General features: G+C 41.8%; 2 protein-coding genes across 5 annotated transcripts in view; one reads left to right on the top strand and one right to left on the bottom strand.

Annotated features, from left to right (window-relative positions):
- The window catches only part of mmrn2a (multimerin 2a), a 40,238-nt gene extending 31,266 nt beyond the window's left edge, over window positions 1-8,972 (top strand). For 2 of the 3 annotated variants that reach the window (XM_078199694.1, XM_078199695.1), the window contains exons 6-7: window positions 1,827-3,836; window positions 5,424-8,972. In XM_078199694.1, the coding sequence (XP_078055820.1) occupies window positions 1,827-3,836; window positions 5,424-5,815 (2,402 nt within the window). In that variant the 3' untranslated portion in view covers window positions 5,816-8,972. The remainder of the gene's footprint in view (window positions 1-1,826; window positions 3,837-5,423) is intronic. The other variant, XR_013495644.1, reaches the window with a different exon arrangement.
- The window catches only part of bmpr1aa (bone morphogenetic protein receptor, type IAa), a 234,190-nt gene continuing 222,716 nt past the window's right edge, over window positions 8,166-19,639 (bottom strand). For both annotated transcript variants that reach the window (XM_078199697.1, XM_078199699.1), the window contains 3 exons: window positions 17,221-17,396; window positions 15,994-16,124; window positions 8,166-11,477 (listed from right to left, as the gene is read on the bottom strand). In XM_078199697.1, the coding sequence (XP_078055823.1) occupies window positions 11,352-11,477; window positions 15,994-16,124; window positions 17,221-17,396 (433 nt within the window). In that variant the 3' untranslated portion in view covers window positions 8,166-11,351. The remainder of the gene's footprint in view (window positions 11,478-15,993; window positions 16,125-17,220; window positions 17,397-19,639) is intronic.

The raw sequence follows: 19,639 nt of genomic DNA on the forward strand, positions 1-19,639 counted from the left end.
GTTTGATTGATTGATGTATTACTGCCACATGTATTAGTATACAGTGAAAAGTGTTGTTACTTGCGTGCTATAGAGACAAATCATATTGTTCGAGTAGGAAAGGAGTTCAGAATGTGGTGTTATAATCATAGCTAGGGTATAGAGAAAGATCAACTTCATTCGAAGAAGGTCCATTCCAAAAGTCTGATAGCAGCAGAGAAGAAGATTTTCTTGAGTCGGTTGGTACGTGTCCTCAGACTTTTGTATCTTTCTCCCGAAGGAAGAAGGTAGGAGAGGGTATATCCGGGGTGCGTGGGGTCCTTAATTATGCTGGCTTCTTTTCCAAGGCATTGGGAAGTGTAGACAGAGTGAATGGATGGGAGGCTGGTTTGCATGATGGATTGGGCCACATTCACGACCTTTTATAGTTTCTTACAGTGTTGGTCAGGGCAGGAGCCATACCAAGCTGTGATACAACCAGAAAGAATGCTTTCAATGGTGTATCTGTAAAAGTTGGTGAGTCATAGCTGACATGCCAAATTTCTTTAGCCTCCTGAGACAGGCATTGGTGGGCTTTCTTAACTAGAGTGTCAGCATGGGGGGGCCAGGACAGGTTGTTGGTGATCTGGGCACTTAAAAACTTGAAGCTCTTGACCATTTCTACTTCATCCCCATTGATGTAGATGGGCATGTTCTCCACTACACTTCCTGAAGTTGATAACTATCTCCTTCATTTTGTTGACATTGAGGGAGAGATTGTCATTGCACCAGTTCATCAAATTCTCTCTTTCCAGTACTCCATCTCATCATTGGCTGAGATCCAACCCACTATGGTGGTGTCGTCAGCAAACTTGAAAATCGAATTGGAGGGGAATTTGGCCGCACAGTCATAGGTGTACAAGGAGTATAATAGGGGGCTAAGGACACAGGCTTGTGGGGCACCGGTGTTGAGGATTATTGTGGAGGAGATGTTGTTGTCTATCCTCGCTGATTGTGGTCTCCGAGTTAGGAAGCTCAGATTCCAGTCGCAGAGGGCGGAGCCAAGGCCCAGGTTCCTCCCTCTGCGATGAGTTTCGTAGGAATAAGGGTTGGGCAACTTTCTGCCTCAGAAGGCAGTGGAGGTGGGTCACTGAATATTTTAAGGTGGGGTTAGATGGATTCCTGTCAGGCAAGGGAATCAAATGTTATCGGGGTAGATGGGGATGTGGAATTCGAAACACACACAGATCAGCCATGATCTAATTTGGCAGAGCAGGTTCGACAGGCTGAATGGTCTACTCCTGCTCCTCTTTCGTACATTTGTATAAAATTGCTCATTCTTCTCCATACACTGTTGACCCTCAACTACAACTTCATTATGCTTGTTTACCTTTCGAATCCTATCCTCACCAACTCTCTGCATCCATCTTTCACAAACTCCACTTTTAGGAACGTTGTCTCCGGAGTTCTGCCCCTCATGAGTTCCATACTCCCGCCACCTTTGTTCTCTAGAACAATGACTACAAGTCTCGTGTCTTTATTTTTAAATCTCTCAAACCTACCCTTAATTCCCTTAGCTGGTGTTCCCTGGCAGTTTGTTCCATTCTGCAGCCTTCGTGTCACTGCTCAGTCTAGCTCCACCATCCTGGAACTCTCCTGAACCAAACCACCTTGCTGTCAATCTTCACAGTTCCTTAAACTTATTTTGTTCCTGTGTTTGGTTCACCTCAGCATCCATCACTCCTCCTTACACTTCGAGTAGGTAGCTTGGTAAAAATCCACCTTCTGGCTGTTGAAGGAGGTAATTGAGAATGGAGACAAAATTTCTTATACTTGCCATGACATTGCACTTTCTTTTGTTTTTGCAGAATTTCCAATGCTTCAGGATATATTAAAACATCATGTCGAAAATTACTTGAGACTGCACCTTCATTCCTTGTGGGCAAACTTTCACAAAAACTTGCAGGACCTGTCTGACGTGGTCCTCAATTTATCACAAGGTATAGAAGTCAACAGGAAGAATATTAACGAGCTCACGAAACAGCGAATGCCTCAAAGGGAACTGGAGGAAATTGGCGCCAAGTTACAACTGCAACTTGATGAGAACACTGAGCAGCTGCAGAAGATTGGCAACATGCTGCATGAGCAACAACAGAAATTAGATTACGAATCGCATGCCCAGAAAGTTAACCTTGACCACAACCTAACCATGATTAAAGCAGAAACTGATCTAAAATTCAAGCGCAGTCAGAAGATGATTCAGATGAAATCACATCTTCTAGATAACACAACAGCTGAGATGAAGAGAGAACAGGACAGACTATGGCAAGAAGTCGACATTTTAAATGATCATCTCGCAAAGATTACTAAACTCAAAGACTCCAAATCCTGTTCACCGTGCGACTCGAAAGCTGGCAAAGGAATGTCAAAGCAGGACTTTGACCAACTTAGGGAAACTGTTGAGGTTCATTCAAGGAATCTCACACACTTGAATAGAATCTGTGGATCATGTCACCCTCCGTCGAAGGTAGTGACTGATTTTCGGCAACAGCTGGAGGAGCAGGAGTCAAACAGTGTACAACTGGTGGCAGGCCTGGAGAGAGAGATGAATCAAAAACTGACTGAGACCAGTGTGGGTTTTACAGAGAATGTTCAGAGACTGAATGTTTCCTTTAACCGTAGAAGCTCAAGTCAGGAAGAACGTCTTTACAATCTTGACAGTGATGTGAAAGAATTGAAACAAAGGTTATATAGAATGGCAGAAGACGACCAGCTTTGCAACTGTCAGAAGTTAATTGCCGATTATGGTTTCGTTGTTGGTAGCTTAAGGAATGCCAGTAACTTTATGGACAAAATGTACTTCGATCTGAGTGACGTTAAGCAGCAGGAGCTGGACTTGAGAATTAATTTAAATTATTCTGTTCAAGATCTGTTCAGGTCTTCTCAACAAAGGCATCAAGATGTCCAAAACTTCTTGTACTCGCAGCAAGAAAAAATCATCACTTTAACTGGAGACATCGCAACACTCGAGCAGAATTCCACAATGATTATGGGAGAAATTAGACATTTGAAAAAAATAGATGCTACCATGGATTCTCACATCAAATATCTCAATAGTTCCTTCAGTTCCCTTTTGGAAGATGCTTTGAGGCACACAGTCATTCTGCAGAGTGTGACGGGGCAGGACATATTGGAGATCACACCTGATGATGAACCAGAGCTCCAAAAGCTTTCTATTAGTGTTTTATATCAGAACCTTAATGAGACAGAGAAAGACCTTGCCAGCCACAAAATGATCCTGGAAGACATCAACAACAGGGTGCTGGCACTTGAAGAGAGTGGCTCAAAGGAATTAATTGGTTCTGATACTGAAGGAAACTTTTTGAAGGAAAACTCTTCAGAAATAGAAGACGGAAATCGCCTTTCCCTTGAACACATGGAACCAAACCATGAAGCAATGGAAAAGGAACAGATGGACGATTCAAAGTATGATTCCAGTGAAATATCAAACATTAAAAGAGACATTGAGATGTTGAATTTGAAAGTAATTAAACTGGAATCCCACTGCTATAATGAAGATCCTTACTACAATCAGAGCTTGGAGCAAATAAAGGAGCTGGTTACAAAGTCGGTGAAGAATGTGCAGGCAGATGTGTCATCTTTAAAACAGTTCCTTGACAGTCACATCTCTGTGTTTCAGAAGCTCATTGGTCGTGTGAGCAACCTTTCTAATGGGACATTCCATACTGGACGAGGCCACTTTGGCTCGAAGCGAATGAGAAAGCATCACAGGCAGAGTCACCATGGCAGCAAACAGCTGGAGAGTTATGGAAATGCTTCAATTGCAGTCAACCTAAGTAGCATCCCAAATGCACAGGGTGAGTGCACCTTCCAGTAGCTGTATAAGAATGTGACCATTGTGCATTATTCCTCTTCAACCCCTCTGCAGTCCCCTTTGACATGATTTAACCGCACTCTCCTTCTCCAGCACCATTCCTCCTTCTCCAGGTGGAGCAACTGCTGTCGAACCTCTCATCTAATCTTAGGCAGTTCCATACTCGGATCATTCCAATGTTCTTCTGACTGGCCTTCCATCTTCCACCCTCCATAAGCTTCAGTCTAACCCAGACTCTGCTGCCCAGAATCTTATTTCCACCCTCAAATTTAAACTCCTTTGTGGCCTTGTCTGCCTTGTGTTAGAAACTACTGTAACCGTACAATCCATCCAAATTCTCCATCACTGTCTGAACTTTTGTGATCTCCCTCTCTTTGTCCATTCCATTGGCACTTTAGGCCCATGCTTGAGAACTCCCTTCCCTACTTTAAGGCCCTGCTTAAAATTTCTTTGAACATGCTTTTGGTCACGCCTCCCTTCTTTGTTCCAGTATTTGCATCTTTTTTATCTTTCTGATGTGCCTTGGGACATTTTTCCACACAACAAAGTCTTCAAGACTCAGTCAATGATAGTATTACTAAGTCACTCTTGGTGAGAGATATGGAAGTCAATCTATCCAAAGTGCATTTTGCACTCGTTTCTCTCAGAACGACTAATTGATTGGTTATGTGGTTCCAGGAGGATTAGGTTTTTTTCAAAATACACTCATGGGATGTGGGCATCCATCCCTAAATGCCCTTGAACTGAGTGGTTTGCTCGGCCATTTCCGAGGGCTGTTCAGAGTCAACCACATTGCTGTGGCTCTGGAGTCTCACATAGACCAGACCAGGTAAGGACAGCAGATTCCCTTCCCTGAAGGACATTAGTGATGGGTTTTTACACCATGGACATTAGACTTTTTAATTCCGGACTTTTACTGAATTCAAATTTCACCATCTACCATGGTGAGATTTGAACCTGGGTCCTAGAACATTACTCTGGGTCACTGGAAAACTAGTCTAGTGACAATGCCGCTGTGTCACCACCTCCCTGTACAGGTGGCAATAAGCAAAGATTTATTTGACCTTCTTTCTCGTGAAGCTATGAGATTTATGGTCTGTTATTCCTAAGGGATCTCACTCGTGACTGCCCCCTGCCCGCCGCACCCCCCCCCCCCCCCCCCCCCCCCTGCTGTGGGTCTATGCAGCTGTTGAGGCAGGAATACAGAATGTCCGCTGATAAAATGATGCAACTAAGTCAGGCTGTTGCTCATCCAGTTTGTGGAAAGCTGTCCCACCTTGGGTAGCAGTTCCCAGAAATCAAGAGAAGTTAGACTGAGATACATTTGCCCTTGCCTTATCCTGATGAGGATGCCTGGATTGATGCTGATAACTATATCCACGTTTCTTTCTCAATGAGAAGCTGGTGAGACACACCTTCTTGAACTGCTGCAGTCTGTGGTACTACACTATGCTACTTCAAGGGCTGAGAGTTCTCCTGGTGTCCTGACCAATAATCATCCTTCAACCAATAACACAAGAAAGGTGATCAGTTGCTTAACTTTGGTCTATTTTGCTTACTTTTTGTATAGAATTCCAGGTGGCGTTTTACGTGGGACTTACCAACAATTCAGGAACAAACATGATTTTGAAGTTTGACCAGATCTTCCTGAACCATGGAGATGGTTATTCATTGGAAAAAGGTTACTTTAAAGCTCCAGTCAAAGGCATCTATGTGTTTGTGGTTACTGTGGAGTTCAGCCATGGACTTGGTCTTGGGTATCTTTTGGTTGATGGCAACCACATGATCACATTTCATAACAGCCGGAAAAGACATCAGCACAGCAGCCTGGTTTGGGGCTATGCCATCCTCCAGCTCAGTAAAGGACAGCAAGTATGGGTAGAGGTGGCACAAGGGATTGTAATTCAACGGACCCCACCGGAGACAACATTTGGTGGATTTCTGTTATTTAAAACATTTTAAGGTTTCTCTACCAATCCTGAAAATTGAAGAAACATCAGACTATTTTAACAAATTCATTGTTGGAGGTTTCCATTCAGGAACTGGACTTTTGATGATCATCTTCCCCCTACATTGCTGCACTGTGCTCCCTCACTATAAAGTCTTTCCCTAGGATTTTCAGGCTCAAGGGGCTGAATGGCCCACTCCTGCTTCCTCTTTTCCTCGTAGCTCGTGGTTGTATTTATTCACATTCCTGTAGGTGCATTATATTTGATTCAGAAATTACAAAGAGGTATCCCAATTGGGACAATTACAGTAATAAATTTTGAACTGTACATTGTTTAATATTTAAGATATTAGCGCAAACATCATTGCTGTAGCAACATGCTCTAGTTTTTACTATTTTAGTTTATCATTGTATAAGGGGGCACAAAAATTCAGCTAAGCTTGCATTTCCAAAACTGTTGGTCTAAAAGTGGGCAAAGCTGACTGTAAGACCTCCTGTTGGTCTCACAGCTAACATTATTTCGCAATAAAAAGGGAAAGCATTGAAATACTCAGATCAAGCAGCATCTGTGGAGAAAGAGTTAATGATGATTTTTCACCAGAAGACATTATTTTGTAGATCACCAACTCTGAATAGGGATCATTGCACCCATTTGTTTCCTTATTCATTTTGCAACATAATAATTTGAACAAAACACTAGCGCTCTATAGCTGAAGTGGGAAATTTTTAATAAAGTTCCCAATGAACACTAAGAGGGGAATTACGCACAGAGGCAGGGCTGAAATACTAATGAGCATTTTGCATTTGTCTTTACCAAGGAAGATGATGATATGCAAGTCATAGTGAAAGAGGAGGTAGCTGAGACATTTGATGGGTTCAGAATTGATAAGGAGGTATTAGATAGGCTGCCTGCACGTAAAAGGTGATCTGTCATCAGGACCAGAAGAGATGTATCCAAAGGTACAGAGGGAAGAAAGATTGGAGCTACTGGCCATAATTTTCTAATCCCCATTAGATTCAGGAGTGGTGCCAGAGGCCTGCTGAATTGCAAATGTTACACCCTTGTTCAAAAAGGGTGTAAAGAGAAGCCAAACTATAGGCCAGTCAGTTTAACCTTGGTGGTGGGGAAGATTTAGAAACAATAATTCAAGATATAATTAACAGTCACTTGGGTAAATGGATTTGTTAAGAGAGAATTGAGGTTAACTAACTTGCTCGAGATTCTTTGATGAGGTAACAGGGAGGATTGATGAGGGTATGCAGTTGTGGTGGTATACATGGACTTCCAAAAGACATTTGATAAAAGTGTCACACAACAGACTTGTGAACAAAGTTAGAACACATGGGCTAAAAGTGACAATAGCAACATAGATACAAAATTGGCTGAGTGACAGGAATGATAGTAGTGGTGAATGGTTGTTCTCAGACTTACCTCAAAATTTATAGCGGAGCTCCGTAGGGGGTCAATGTTAAGAGCAGCAGGGGACCCAGATTTATATTTAGGACCAAGACTTGGATGTACAGGGCATAATTTCAAATCTTACAGATGACACAAAACTCAGAAGTACTGTGAACTGCGAGGAGGATAATGTCAAAACTTCAAAAGAACATGGACTGGTTGGTGGAATGGAAAAACAAGTGTGAAGCCATTTAGTTTTACAAAATAAAGGATACAATTCAAAAGGGAGTGAAAGAACAGAGGGACTTAGGTGTATATGTGCACAAATCATTGAAGGTGACAGGGAAGTTCAAGAAAAAAACATATGGGATCCTGGGCTTTATAAATAGGCGCATAGAGTACCAAAGAAAGAACATTATTGTAAACCTGTATAAAATACTGGTTCTACGTCAACTACAGTATTACGCCAGTTCTGGGCACTATACTTTGGGAAAGATGTGAGGGCATTAGTGAATGCAGAATGTTTCCAGGGATGAGGAATTTCAGTTGTTTAGATACATAGGAGAAGTTGGGGCTCTTATCCTAACAGAAGATTGAGCAGAGATCCAGATGGGTCCAGGTTCACATCCAAATGGGTCCACGTTCACACCCAGATCGATCCAGGTTCATATCCAGATCGATCCAGGTTCATATCCAGATCGATCCAGGTTCATATCCAGATCGATCCAGGTTCATATCCAGATCGATTCCGATTCACATTCATGATTCAGAATCACAATCAGTTTGATTCTGATTTACATTCGGAATGATTCAGATTTAAATTGAGCACAATTGCGGATTGTGGTTGATTTATATTAACATTCGGAATGATTCAGGTTCAGACTGGATCCCAGGAAAATATGAGAGGTGGCAAACATACCGGTGGGCAAAAAACATTTGTCCTCATTTTGTACCCAATTTTTAAAAAATTGCCACATAATTTAATTCACGTTATTGAATTCTCCAAATTATATGTCACATGACTGTTGTTGCAGCAAATCATTTGGGTCTCCACTTATATCTACAGACTTAGCAGCTGTCATGACCCCAGTTCAAGAACGAGCAAAGGAAGAAAAACAAATAAACACAGCCCACAGGGCAGTTGTGTACTAAAATAATGTTATTTAAGAGTCAGATACAGGACATAATCTGTGTACATGATGTACCTTTTGCAAAGTAATCTGTGGTAAACTTAATAAGGCACCCTTTACCAGATGCTGTACAAAATAGGTTTATAAATCATTACATTTGTTTTAATGGTAATCATTTTGTTTTACTTGCAATGACATAAGCATTAGAGTAACATTACTGCTTTAACCCTTTGTTGTCTGTCCATTTATTATGTACAAATACACTAACTAAATGATTTCATAATACTTAGATTCATACATTTTTGTCTATGCTACAATGACACATTGATAGGGAGATGCTGGTCTGGCAGCTGGCAGATGGAATTCTCTCCCCATTATCTTTAAATAAAAAAGGCAGGCTGATTTGAGAAAAAAAAAGGCACCATCATTAAAAACACTTGCTTTAAAACAAACTCCCTGACTTGCATCATTTCCTCCGATAGGTCAGAACATCCATCATAAATGTGAACAGGTCATTGAATGCCTCCCCTCGCCTCTCAGATTTACAGGACCTCTTTACACCCCCATCACAACAGCGTTGTTCTCTGTACCGACTCCTGCTCCCCTCTGCACCTCGGGGCAGGTGATGTTTTAAGGGGCAAGGATTACCTGCGCACATTGTACTAAAATAATGATCAGAAGGGGCAGGGCGAATGCAGGGATTGGCAGCATTATTCACCATTTGTACACCAATCGTTCATTATTCTGTAGTGATTGAAGGGAAGATTCAGCGCTTCCGATCTGAATCCCCTGCAGTAAGTTCCAAATGATAAAAGCTGTTCCAATTCAACACAAACATTATTGAAAAGGAACACAATGATAAGACTGCAGATTGCCAAACATCCAAGTTTCATGCCCTGATGACATGGTGCTTTCACATAGGGCTTTGGCATTTGTGAAAGAAAGATCCAAAATTCACCATCTCCAGGGCAGTACATCAGGCCACACACAAAAATAATGCAATACACAATGCAGTGATGTTGATTGGGCATGAGTCACAAAATCACATCTCACTGATAAACATTCAAGTTTGCTTATGGGCACTGCATCGTTCATGTTCAAAGTAAATATAGCAACCAAGAAGTGTAGATGCATACAACTGTACATGGTACACGACAAAAATAAGCCTGTTCATTTGAATGGACCATCACTATCTTCCTCATCCTTCCCCGGGGCGGAGCAGCGTGGTTGGGGGTGGAGGGAGGGAGGGAGGGGAGAGCCTCAATCCCTACTTTGGCTATCATATTTACAAGAAAAGCTGGCAAGATTGCATCAGCTGTATTACACAAAGTTATAAACATTATGTTACATAACATCTTACAAGACTGCAGCATCTGGCCTGGCACAAGTCAGACAGCCATTAACAGGATTATTAATCAATCAATTCATAAAGATGGTTGGCATTGCTCAAAATAAAATAACACAGGAGTTGATATTGTGTAGTTTAAAATAAAAATAACCTCACTTTGCATTCACCATCACAGCTTCTTGATTTTTCATGGAACACAAGTGAAGCTGACACTCCCCTTCTGACAGTGACTGTTAGTGTGACAAAAAACACTGAACTTGAAGAAGGGTGATAGATCAGTGGAATAGCTTTGTGGATTAGGGGGAATTGGTGAGATAGCTTTGATTCCTTGGCAGTGATATTTCACCCCCATGATCATTCAATGGAACAGAATTTACATCAAATCGATACCGGCACTTCAAATTTAAAGAATGTTAGCAGAACACATATTACATTAGCTAAAAATCTCAAGAGATGCAGCATTTCATTTGTGTCTGTAGTATTCATGATTAATAACATTTTACACTTGTGTAGGAATAATTTTTTATCATACATGGTCAGTAACCCTCTCATCCCAACACTCCTGAGAAGTTAGCAGAACTGCATTTCAGAAACTTACCACACCGCTAGCACAGGACGGCTGAAGTCTCAACACTGCCTGACCTTCCCGTGAGGAATTTAGCTGGACTGACTGACCAACACTCGCACCTGCTCTCTTGCCCCAGGGCAAATAGGCTGACTTAAAACGGAACTCCTTGAATATTCGAGGGCTTCGGACAGCAAATAGCAAAATACTTAAATTAAGACAGTGCTATAACCAGGACATAATTACTGTTGAGGACAGCTGGGATACATTACAAACAGAACTACACGACAACCATTTCTCTAGTTCCTAGAAAACACACCGTTCTACAAACCTTGGCAGCAACATCGATTCCAGATGACAGGAATGAATCCCTTGATTGCTGATGTGTAATCAGAGCAGTGGAGCGAGCCGCTTTTGGGGTTAAAGAGACGAAACGTCGGAACTGTGTTTTGTACCTGGCGCGGAAGCAGAAGCTCATTCTATGCAGCTGGCATTCACAAAGTTCTGGAAAATGCCTAAAACTAGCCAATTTAACAAGGTTTTGAGGGTGGGGGGGGGTGAAGAAATAACTGGTGTCCCTGTGGCTCACGAAGACAGGCAAAGGCAGATTTGTTCACCTGACCCCATTTACAGATAGCAGGTGAAAAGCGACTATTAACCTCCTAGCAATAGTTTTTCCAAATTCATTCAGATTTGAGGCTTTCACAGAAAGCACCATCTTTCCTGGTTGTTACACACCATTTCTAGAGTTCCCACGGTGCCAGCCAGTATCGTTCCACTATGGGCCGCCAATAGAGCATGAAAAAGGTGGCAACACATAGGAAACCTAAGGAAGTTTATGATATTCCAACAGCATTCATTTACACAGTCGTGTTTTTAACATGATGCTGTAGTTATGAAGTATGACATAGAGGTTCATTATCAAACGTCCTTTACCCCACACTATGCCATGCGTGTAATAGTTCTGAATTCTAAAGGTCATTATTAGCAGCCTATCTAGTGTGGTGTGTCAAAGAGATTGGGGTGACTGGATGCCCAGTCCTCTATCTACACACCAGAAGTTCCTGACCCTCTGTGGGGTAGTAATATCAGCTGTGTAGTGGCTCAATCAAATCTTGATGTCTTGCGATTCCACCATTTTGGCAAGTGTTTTCTTCACTCTTAGTGCTGTCAACCGGGAGGCGGGGTTATGAGCCCAGCATTCTGACATCAGCTTCAGGACTGCTCTTAAACACTGTAAGGGATGAAAACGAGCACATTAGGGCAGAGACTACACTAAGAGACTGTGAAACGCTTTCCTTATAGTTCTAACATTCAGGAAAATGTTTACTTCAATCTGTACTTCAATGTGTACACTGCTAACAACTAAAAAGAAAATAGGTTCTCAGTTAATTTGGAACTCCAAGTTGACTGAGGTTCACCACTTCCTCCCAATTAATTGCTCTATTTTGAGAGATTTTCCAGTGCTACAGGCTCTTCCTCAGCTTCTGCCAACTTAAATAACCTCTGCCAGTTCCAATCCTGCTCAAACAATGAGCAAATCTGTACCCACATCCCAAAGCAAGTAATTAGTAATCTACTTCACATACGTAGTGCCAACATGACTTTCTGAACGAAGTTATCAACTTAAATAATGAGGGTGATCTCTTGTTGCCTGCGTAGCTTATCTATACAAATGGATAATTTTCCAGAATGCTATCTGGTCGCCAAGTGATAAATTATGAGGAAAGCACAGTAAGTAGTCTCACAACACCAGGTTAAAGTCCAACAGGTTTATTTGGTAGCACGAGCTTTCGAAGCGCTGCCCCTTCATCAGAGGCAGCGCTTTGAAAGCTCGCGCTACCAAATAAACCTGTTGGACTTTAACCTGGTGTTGTGAGACTTCTTACTGTGCCTACCCCAGTCCAACGCCAGCATCTCCACATTATGACGAAAGATTATACAAGCTAGGATTGTATTTCCTTAAACTTAGAAGTGATTTGATCAAAGATATTAAGGGGCACAGATAAAGTAGACTGGGAGAAATTATTTGTGCTGGTACGGAATTAGGACTAGGACTGGGTGCATAAACCAGAATTCGAGAGCTAAACTTTTCAGAAATGAGATTAGTAAACAGGTCTAAACACAAAAGTTGGTTGACATTTCAAATTCTTCCACAAAAATGTAACTGATGCTAGTTGTTAATTCTGAGCTTGTTAACCATAAGTATTGAGGGACATGGGGCAAGGGCGGGTATGTGGACACAGATTGTCCACATAGAATGGAAGAATAGGCTGAAGAAGCTAAATGGCCTTCTCCTGTTCTTATGGTAGCTTTTAAGTTGCTATTTATTTTACTACCCTTTGACAATTAGGGTAATCCTCTTTTAATTTGGCTGCATAGCAGTTTGATCAGGGAATAAATTAACTACTCCAATCACATTTCACAATTAATATAGGATTTTGGACTAAACAGTACTTGGGAGTGAGTGTGGCTATTTTGTCCAAGAACCAGCACAGCATGGCAGGCCAAAAAAACACATCCTGATAGTCAGTGGGAAATTGAGGAGCAAATACATAAGGAGATTGCAGATAGCTCCAAGAAAAATAGGGTGATAATGGTAGAGGACTTTAACTTTCCCAACATTGGCTGGGACAGCCATAGTATTAGGGGCTTGGATGGAGAGAAATCTGTTGAAAAGTTTTTTTAAAGTTTATTTATTAGTCACAAGTAGACTTACATTAACACTGCAATGAAGGTACTGTGAAAATCCCCTAGTCGCCACATTCCGGCACCTGTTCGGATACACCGAGGGAGAATTTAGCATGGCCAATGCAATTAACCTAATTCACCTCGAGTGTATTCAGGAGGAATTTCTCATTCAGTATGTGGATGGCCCGACTAGAGAGGGGGCATAACTTGACCTCCTCTTGGGAAATAAGGAAGGACAGGTGACAGAAGTGTTAGTGAGGGATCACTCTGGGACCAGTGACCATAATTCCATTAGTTTTAAGATAGCTATGGAGAATGATAGGGCTGGCCCAAAAGTTAAAATTCTAAATTGGGGCAAGGCCAATTTTGATGGTATTAGAAAGGAACTTTCAAAAGTTGATTGGGGGAGTCTGCAGGCTGGCAAAGGGATGTCTGGTAAGTGGGAAGCTTTCAAGAGTGTGTTAATCAGGGTTCAGGGTAAGCACATTCCTTTTAGAGTGAAGGGCAAGGCTGGTAGAAGTAGGGTACCCTGGATAACTCGGGATATTGAGGCCCTGAAGAAGGAGGAGGAGGCATATGACATGCAAAGGCAGCTGGGATCAAGTGGATCCCTTGAAGAGTATAGAGGAAGTAGCATTAAGAGAGAAATCAGGAGGGCAAAAAGGGACACGAGATTGCTTTAGCAGATAAGGCAAAGGAAAATCCAAAGAACTTCTACAAATAGATAAAGGTATTTACTGTTGAGAAAGGCATGGATGTTACTTGGGGAAATAATAGTGATGTCTTGCGGAGTGTACATATTACAGAGAAGGTAGTGCTGGAAGTCTTAAAGCGATTCAAGATAGACAAATCTCCGGGACCTGATGACGTGTATCCCAGGACGTTATGGGAGGCTAGGGAGGAAATTGCAGGTCGCCTAGCAGAAATATTTACATCATCGACAGCCACAGCTGCGGTGCCTGAAGATTGGAGGGTGGCAAATGTCATGCCGTTGTTTTAGAAGGATTGCTGGTAAATAACTGGGAACTACAGGCCAGTGAGCCAAACTTCTGTCGTGGATAAGTTGTTAGAAGGCATTCTGAGAGACAAGATCTACAGGCATTTAGAAATGCAAGGACTGATTAGGGACAGTCAGCATGGCTTTGAGAGTGGAAAATCATATCTTATGAATTTGATTGAGTTTTTTGAAGGTATAACGAAGATAGATAGATGAGGGCAGTGCAGTTGATGCTATCTACATGGACTTTAGCAAGGCCTTTGACAAGGTACCGCATGGTAGGTTGTTGCACAAAGTTAAATCTCATGGGATCCAGGATGAGGTAGCCAATTGGGATACAAAATTGGCTTGATGACAGAAGGCAGAGGGTGGTTGTAGAGGGTTATTTTTCAAACTGGATCAGTACTAAGTGCACTGTTATTTGTCATTTATCTTAATGATTTGGATTAGAATTTAGGAAGCATGGTTAGTAAGTTTGCAGATGAAACCAAGATTGGTGGCACAGTGGACAGTGAAGCAGGTTATCTCGGATTGCAACAGGATCTTGATCAATTGGGCCAATGGGCTGATGAATGGCAGATGGAGTTTAATTTAGACAAATGCGAGATGATACATTTTGGTAGATCGGACCAGGGCAGGACTTACTCAGTTAATGGTAGGGCCTTGGGGAGAGTTATAGATCAAAGAGATCTAGGGGTACAGGTTCATAGCTCCTTGAAAGTGGAGTCACAGGTGGATAGAGTGGTGAAGAAGGTATTTGGCATTCTTGGTTTCATTGGTCAGAACATTGAATACAGGAGCTGGGATGTCTTGTTGAAGTTGTACAAGACATTGGTAAGGCCACACTCGGAATACTGTGTACAGCTCTGGTTATCCTATTATAGGAAAGATATTATTAAACTAGAAAGTGTGCAGAAAAGATTGACTAGGATGCTACTGGGACATGATGGTTTGTGTTATAAGGAGAGGCTGGATAGACTGGGACTTTTTTCTCTGGAGCGTAGGAGGCTTAGGGGTGATCTTATAGAGGTCTTATAAAGTGATGAGGGGCATAGATAAGGGAGATAGTCAACATCCTTTCCTGAAGGTAGGGGAGTCTAAAACTAGGGGGCACAGGTTGAAGGTGAAAGGGGAGAGATACAAAAGGGTCCAGAGGGGAAATTTTTTCACAGAGGGTGGTGAGTGTCTGGAACGAGCTGCCAGAGCTAGTTGTAGAGGCAGGTACAATTTTGTCTTTTAAAAAACATTTAGACAGTTACATGAGTAAGGTGGATATAGAGCGATATGGGCCAAATGCGAGCAATTGGGACTAGCTTAGTGGTTAAAAACCGGGCGCATGGACAAGTTGGGCCGAAAGGCTTGTTTCTATGCTGTAAATCTCTGACTCTTTGAACTGTTAAGTTTCTCGGATTCTATAAAATTTCCCTTCTTCTGATTCTACGATGAAATGTGATCTAGATCAAGGCAGCTTGTATGCTTGATACAAACATTTGCTATTCCTTTTCAGAGGAAGAAAGTGTCATCAAGGCTTCACCTGAACACCAACCAGCAGTTGGGTTGAAGCAGTCTTCACTGTTGACCCAGAAAGATCTCATTCAAATATTAGCTCATCCAGATATTGGCGTATATAGTGTCTGCAAGGCCCAGGAGATAAAATAGTCTTCGGCTACTAGCGAGCTAGATCTATTGGCAGGCTTGTTGCCAAGATATTAGTTACACCTCTGAGGTAATAATCATCTACTCTCTGCTTTAATACCTATTTGCAAGTTCAAGCACAAAGTGATCATGAAATCGAAGTGCATGATACTTCTGTTTTACTATAACTACAGAAATCTAATATGAGCTTTAGATTTCATGTGCATTGATCTGTAAAATCTGTTTTATTAAATTTCCCCTCTGGGCACATCTTTCAAATATCGGGATCCAACTTATGTACCAAACTTTGATAACATGGAGTTCAATTCAAAGAACTGAGCAACGTATTTGACAGCACCACTTGCACTGTCAGTCAAAAGAGCTGCAGTGTCCTTAAAGGTCACATTAAAAACCATCAAATTCTCACCTCATCGCTGTTCCACCTGTTAGAAACTGTTGGACGGAGACATTTAACACACGTCACTTCCCTCATATCCTCATAGGAGGGATCATTTGGTACCATGTCATAATATGGCAACTGGTAGTCCTCTACAATGCCTGCAGGGAAAAGAAATCCAAGTTAAATTTCCTGATGACTTAATGTGTTAAATACACTCGGCACCACAAGGTTTCAGGATTGATTGCTGTTCTATGCTGAATTAGTTAATCTCAACCAGGTCACTGGGATGCTGGTATGATTTGCCTCAGAGACTCAAGGTTACTGGAGTGCAAAAGTAGTCGTGTTCTTGATTGCTACTCAGTGGCCCAGATTAGAAGCTGTGCTTATGTAGATAATGGGGTGCAGAGAAGAGTCCTCTAGGTTGTGATGTCTTCCATTGTTAGATAGTCTAGTAGGCAAAGATATGAAGAATGGCTAATGCACTGAGGCAGCCAGAACCCTTGGGATGATTCCCCAATAAGAATTATCTGTAAAAATGGGAGGATTCATAATGGAAAAATTGGAGGATGAAGCATCAGGAAACAACAGGGGTGAAAGATCAAGACAGTCCATCTCAGCGAATTCACAGGAAAGTGTACAGAAAATTCAAGTGGTGCAAACATGATCAAGCCTGTTCATGAATTTGTCATACATAGTTAAGTGTCTTAAGGGAAAGCTATAGGTGCTGCATCTTAAATTTTGTTCAACATGTAGAAGATATTTTTCACAAGACACAAATTAGATACAGATGCAAAGAGCATTCAGAGCATCGCAACTCATTCATCTGTCTTTATCTCTGTCTACATCCATGTATAATTATACAAATTCAAGTGTTGCATTAGCGTATGTTTTGTCAATCACGTATCAGATAACACACACAGCTGCAGATAAGGAACAATCTTAAAAGAGAGAAAACAAACCATTTAGTGCCAGCTGCTTCCAACCTGGAGACCGCATTTTTTATTTTGTATAGTCCCTTGCCAACCAACCAAATGCTGGTTAACTGGAGGCAGTGTGTTTATTTGACAACTAGATTCTATATATATCTAACTTTTCAGTAAAATAATGCATTGTACAAACACAAACCAGTATGTTATCTGCCTTAGAATGGGAATTCCAGCTACAAGTAAAATTCTGAATGAAATCAGTTCAACTGAGAAATGCAAGTTCTATCTGAATATCTTCTACTATGTTGATTTCTGATCTGTAAAATACCTCCTGTAAGACAGCGGCGTGACATCTCCCATATGACTAGGCCAAAGCTGTATATATCTGCCATCAAATAAGCCTGGAATTGGTTCTTGTTGAGACTCTCATCCAGTACCTCAGGTGCCATGTATCGCTTGGTGCCCACTCGTGTGTTCAGTGGGATATCAACCTCATTTGTATCACTGAAGAAAAGGTAAGGAACAAGAATTCAGAAGGAACATTCAAAACTAATGGAAACACCTTAAATTCATTACAATAATTTTGATGTCTGGGAAAAGAAGTTCCCTATTTCTCCTCAGGTATCAATTTACTCACATTAAGCCAATGCTCATTCTTCATGTCAGAGTCTTGACCAGGACTTCTCAAAGTGTGGTTGCGACTCCAGATGCAATTTTGGGGTTGCATCCAAGGCAGCAAAGGCTCCTGTGGAGCTCAGATTGAGTGCTAACATCTTGAGGCCTGTTTAAATCCTAGTGCTTTTTTCCAGTGCTGGGCATGGCCTAACTAACTAATCTCGGAGGTCTGATTCTTGCTCCAAAAGGTCAGTGTTTTAATGGAAAACCCAGCAGTTTAAATATCACCACTGCAACCACTTCACAGTTCTTGCCACCACCAGCTCCACCAACCCCATTCTCACAGCTCCCCCCATCAACCTACTCTCATAGCTCTACGCTCCAATCTGGCTCACACACCTGGGTCATGGCAATTTTCAAAACGGGGTTTCAGTGGGGGAAGGTTTGGGAAGCCCTGGTCTAGACAGCATTATCTAACTCTAGGCTTGTGATGGGTGTATACATAAGAGATACTATAAGGTAAATAAATGCATCTTTCCTCTTAATTCAGACAATCATCGCACCCGCACACCCGCCAAAATAATAAAATATTAGGAGACTCTAACTGAAGATCTCCAACCCCTGCTGTCAACATAGCTCTACCAATGTCTAGTCCTGTGCATTAAAAATAAATTTAAACTGAATTATTTGGTAAATCGATAAAGTTGTTTCACAAACCACAGGTGGTTAGTACTGCTGCCCCTCAGCTCCATGGACCTGGGTTTGATTCTGACTTTGGGTGACTGACTGTGTGGAGTTTGCACGTTCTCCCATGTCTGCGTGGGTTTCCTCCCACAGCCCAAAGATGTGCAGATTTGGTGGATTGACCGTGCTAAATTGCCCCATAGTGTCCCAAGTGAATGCAAGCAGGCTTTTTCCGCTGAGGCTAGGGGAGAAAAAAACCAGAGGGCATGGGTTAAGGGTGAAAGGAGAAAAGTTTAAAGGGAATATTAGGGGGGGCTTCTTCACGCAGAGAGTGGTGGGAGTGTGGAATGAGCTGCCGGATAAAGTGGTAAATGCTTTTAACATTTAAGAAAAACTTGGACTGGTTCATGGATGAGAGGGGTGTGGAGGGATATGGTCCAAGTGCAGGTCAGTGGGACTAGGCATAAAATGGTTCGGCACAGACAAGAAGGGCCAAAAGGCCTGTTTCTGAGCTGTAATTTTCTATGGTTCTATGTGTAGATTAGGGCAATCAGTGGGTAAATATGGGGGTTGGACCTGGGTAAGATGCTCTGTTGGGGAATCGGTGGAGACCCGATGAACCGAATTCTATGATGAAATTTTCTCAGTGAAACCCAAGAAATGACTGCCTAAACAAATGACGTGATGTAGAACTCAACTTCAGGGACTTTTAACCAACTAGATGGCAGCTTCCCACCAGCAGTTTGCTAACCATTGTATAGTTAGCGAATTGCCTAAATTGGAATGGAGAATGGATCCAACTACCCCAACTGCCTGAGTTCCTGGATCATTAGGCTAGGCAGCCTCAGTAAGCATTCTCACACATTGACACCTCGTGGTTGTCTCTGAATAGTGCAGTGTAAGATAAAATAAATTAAACATTTCCTGATTCAAATAAAACTGGGAAATGAACAGAGGAACATTCAGCACTTGGAGTCAGTCGATTATATTAAGGCTGCTCTGTCGTTTAACTCCACTTACCCACTTTGTTTTCATAACATTTAAAATGCTTGCCTAACAAAAACTTCACTTCTGAAATTTTAAATTGTCCTCCAGTGTCAGTAGCTTTTCAAGTGAACAGAATTCCTGATTTCTATCACCTTTCAAATGAGAAAGCGTTTTCTGACATCACCTCTCAACAGTCTAGCTCTTAATTGAAACGTAATAACCCTTTGCTCTGAACTCCCGCAACTTAGGGAGAAACCCTAAGGAGCCCAAGAATCATTTCTAGCTAGATTTTCAAATCAAGTACGGCCAATTTAGAATGGAGACTTGCATTTCAATAACTGCGAAACAAAACCATCAACAAAAATATGGATCTGCTTCTGACATTTTAATGTAATGTAATAATGAAGAATGAACTAGAAAGTCAAAAGCCATGTTTGGGGCAGCCGGTTATGTTGACTTTT

Source organism: Mustelus asterias, chromosome 28, assembly GCF_964213995.1.
Source record: "Mustelus asterias chromosome 28, sMusAst1.hap1.1, whole genome shotgun sequence".
NCBI classification, from domain to species: domain Eukaryota; kingdom Metazoa; phylum Chordata; class Chondrichthyes; order Carcharhiniformes; family Triakidae; genus Mustelus; species Mustelus asterias.